This window comes from Lottia gigantea (assembly GCF_000327385.1).
Source record: "Lottia gigantea unplaced genomic scaffold LOTGIsca_7, whole genome shotgun sequence".
NCBI classification, from domain to species: domain Eukaryota; kingdom Metazoa; phylum Mollusca; class Gastropoda; family Lottiidae; genus Lottia; species Lottia gigantea.
In genome coordinates this window covers 2,154,645-2,158,355 of record NW_008710370.1, presented here as the reverse complement: position 1 = coordinate 2,158,355, position 3,711 = coordinate 2,154,645, and the positions used below count along the sequence as shown (strand labels likewise).

General features: G+C 30.6%; 1 protein-coding gene across 1 annotated transcript; it reads right to left on the bottom strand.

The window, feature by feature from the left end:
* Positions 1 to 208: 208 nt before the first annotated feature.
* Positions 209 to 2,153, bottom strand: LOTGIDRAFT_155006 (hypothetical protein; the record flags this gene model as incomplete). The annotated part of the gene is made up of 2 exons (XM_009065516.1): positions 209 to 1,084; positions 1,710 to 2,153. The coding sequence occupies 2 exons, from the start codon at positions 2,151 to 2,153 to the stop codon at positions 209 to 211; spliced, it is 1,320 nt and encodes a 439-aa protein (XP_009063764.1).
* Between the last annotated feature and the right edge of the window lie 1,558 nt (positions 2,154 to 3,711).

Here is a 3,711-nt window from a genome sequence, read left to right as displayed (position 1 = left end):
CACTCAATGAAAGTTCATGTTCTTCACTATCGGGTATGATTAACATTCTAAACCTATCTATATATTTTCCACTCGTTTTAATTTCATATAAGTGATTAACCTTGTTGTTTTCGTCGTTAATTTCATATTCTTTAGTTTCTACATTTTTTGTACCATTGATAAACTGAAGAACTTTACGAGCGGTGAATTGACTAGATGAATATAAGTTTTATATGAAGAATATTGATTCAACTTTTACCTGCATAAGAAAAATAATTTCAATTACAATTTTTCCTCGGAAAAAAAATTGAGAATCAAATATTTCATAGGGGGAGGTTAAATCTGGAGAATATACTCTTATATTTGCTGTAAATCTATATTTTTTCAATTCATAATCTTTTGATTTATCAATATTATCAGTAATAGAAGCATCGCTATGTCTATAACTCAAATTTACAAATGGAAGATTGAAATAATATGATTTATTTTCTTTCTTGAGATACTTTTCTAATGCGAGTATATTTTTGTTTAAAACTACGTTATTAATAGTGGTTATCTGTTGTAGAATAACACTATCATCAATGTTCTGTATTTGTTGTTGAATATAGGTTTTGATTTCGCTATCATCAATATTTTGTATTTGCTGTTGAATATTGGTTTTGATTTCGCTATCATCTATAATTTGTATTTGTTGTTTAATATTTCTTAGTTCTTTTTGTAATTCACTATTAAGTTTAGTTTCCAGAGCATTTAATTCCTGTTGAAACGTATCTTCATTTTCACCTGGAATGTTATCTATGAATTGTTGAATGTCTAATTTTTGTTTTGCAATCTTATCATCTAATTTTGATATTAATGAAATTAAATTTTGTAACTCAGTTTTGTTCACTACGTTGACTAATTGTTTTTGAATAAAACTTATTAAACCTGCTACCTCTTGTTGTAGTTTAGTTTCATTAATAAAATTTTTATTATTTAGTTGACATTTGAAGAATCTTTTAACATTGCTTATTTTATCTTCTAAATGGTTTTTATTTACTTCAATTGAATTTATTTGATCCCATAAATATTTCTTGTGAACAGCGTCATTATCATTTTCCAGAGTCTTTAAATTAGTTACTTTGAAATCGTTCATATCTAAATCCCCTTGAAGAGTGTCTCCGATNTGATCCACAAAGTAAGGTTTCGCTTTATTTATTCATGCTGTAGTGTTAGGTTTTTTAGTTTCTAAAGATAAAGGACCTAATCCAAACTTGTTCGCAATTTTTATTAAGTTAAATTTATTACAAGTTATTAATATAAGTTATTTGAAGAGTCGTTGTATCAGTTGTATTGTATTCATCTACAACCTCTGGTAATATTTTAAGCTATTTTTGAGATTTCAATTCCGTAAACTTTTTGAATAATTTATTTTTTAGAGTTCTATTATATCTCTCAATAACTACAGCTTTACCTTCATTATGCGTGCTGTAAATTTCAAACCCAATGGATTTCATATTTTTGTTATAAAATTCACTTCCTATATCTACCCACAGTTTTTTTGGAAGTCGGTTAGATTGTTTCATAATTGTTTCAAATGCGTGTTTGACTGATAATCCTGTTTTGTTTTTCAAAGGAATAACCTATGCATATCTCGTATACAAATCTATAACTGTTAAGCAATATTTATATCCTCTTTCGACTGGCATATTAATTAAATCGGCTGACCATATTTCATCTTTTTCAAATACTTTAACTTTTAAAAAGTTTTTAGTTTTTCTAAATTCTTTATGAATTTCATCCGCTAATCCCATGCCCAATTTCATCTTTGCTTTTAACAGTTTTACGATTAGAGCCCTTTGCATTCTCTCTTTGAAAGTTGGATTTGGAATATATTCAAGTTTGATTATCATTTGTCTGTCGGCTTCGTGTCTGAAGTTTATGTCTTTGTTTCTGTATAGTATGTTGTGTTTAAGCGCAGCGGCGTCAACTCTATTGACTGGTTTTTCACCGGGTTTGGGTTTATCGTTTTCGTCTAATCGTAGATCTAGTCTAGTACCTGAACCAGTGTAATTATGGCCGGGAAGATGTTTTTCTCCGGGATATTTTGCCCATGGAAATCCTGGAAGAGAACCCAATGATTTTTGTATATCTCCTGAACCAAAATAAGTTTTTAGAGCGTGAGCGACAATCATTTTTATTCTATAACTTTAAAACCTTTTCCTTTCCTTTCTTCTAATCTCCTGTTTCGCAGATCTCTTATTAGTTGTAATTCTTTCAACTCGTCAGATTGTTTCACTGCGTCGCTTATACTCTTTCCCGCTTTCGCGATTGAGCCGACTGCTTTAGCCTCGGATGAAATAAGTGATTTGTTGTTTGAAACAAAGCTAGCTACTTTTGGAATTATTGTTTTACCTATTATTATTTTTGAACCTAGAGAAAATATTGATGAAAAGATACCGTCGCCCGAATAATCTTTGAATTTGTGTTGTTCGTGTTTTAGAATTAAACAACTATTTTTTAAATGAGTTCATTTAACGAAGAAATTGTGGTCTGTTTTTTTTTCCAAAAAAAGAGTTATCTTCCTTCTAGAAGTTTACTAAAAATAACATTATTTAAAACGAGGCTATTAAAAAACCGGATGTTAAGCGAAACAAGGAAGTTATTTTATATAAGGGTATATTTAATATGCTTTTTTCGTTTAATTTAATGAATAGGTTCTTTTTTGGGGGTTGATGGAATGTAGGAATTGATTAAAGGTGTTTTTTGGTGTAGGAATTTATGAAATGTAGGGTGTTTAGGTGTTTTTTGGTGTAAGAATTTATGACATGTAGGGCGTTTTGGTCTTTTTTGAGACCTTTCAATATGGTCGCACTTTCCCCATGGAATGAAATGGAATGGGGAATCCCCTTGCGAACATATTGAAAGGTCTAGTAACGCTTTCTATAACCAAATTATCTTCAGAGGAATCACCTGTATCCGTATCACCAGTTGTACTAGGTACTTCATTTTGAGAATCTTCCAGTAATTGATTGATTTGATCAACAACCTATCTTGGGTCAGTGCCAACGAATCAGAAGCAGTTTCACTGTCCAATCACATCTTGTGATAAGACCTTTTTCTTGCAGATTCTGACTGCGAGTTCAGAGTTGGTCTATTTACTATTTAAGTCATTAGACCCTTATTAGCAGATTGCTCTATGAAACGCTTATTAATTTCTTCAATGATTGTTCGTGAGCTTTGCTTATTTGAGTCATTTCTTCACGTAAAGAGTCTATTTCCTCTTTCCTTGTATTTGAAATTTCCCCCATCATGCTGCTAGAACTACCAAACCCATAACCCATCGAGCTTATTCGGGTAGAAACTCTGGCATGTATAGCATTAACAAACTTATCTTTAGAAATCAGAAAATTCGAGATGTGGAATCCGACATTTCGACTTGTGGAATCAGAAATATTCAGAAAATTATAAATAAATATATTTTTTTAAAGATGTGCCTAAAAAGCTTACGTAGGTAACTTTACCATAGCTTTCATTTTAGACCTTTGAAAGTAACTGATATGAATGACTTTCATCAAGTTTGAGCTATGAATATTAACTTAACTACCAAACCCATAACCCATCGAGCTTATTCGGGTAGAAACTCTGGCATGTATAGCAGTTACAAACTATCTTTAGAAATCAGAAACTTCGAGATTTCGACTTGTGGAATCAGAAATATTCAGAAAATTATAAATAAATATATTTTTTTAA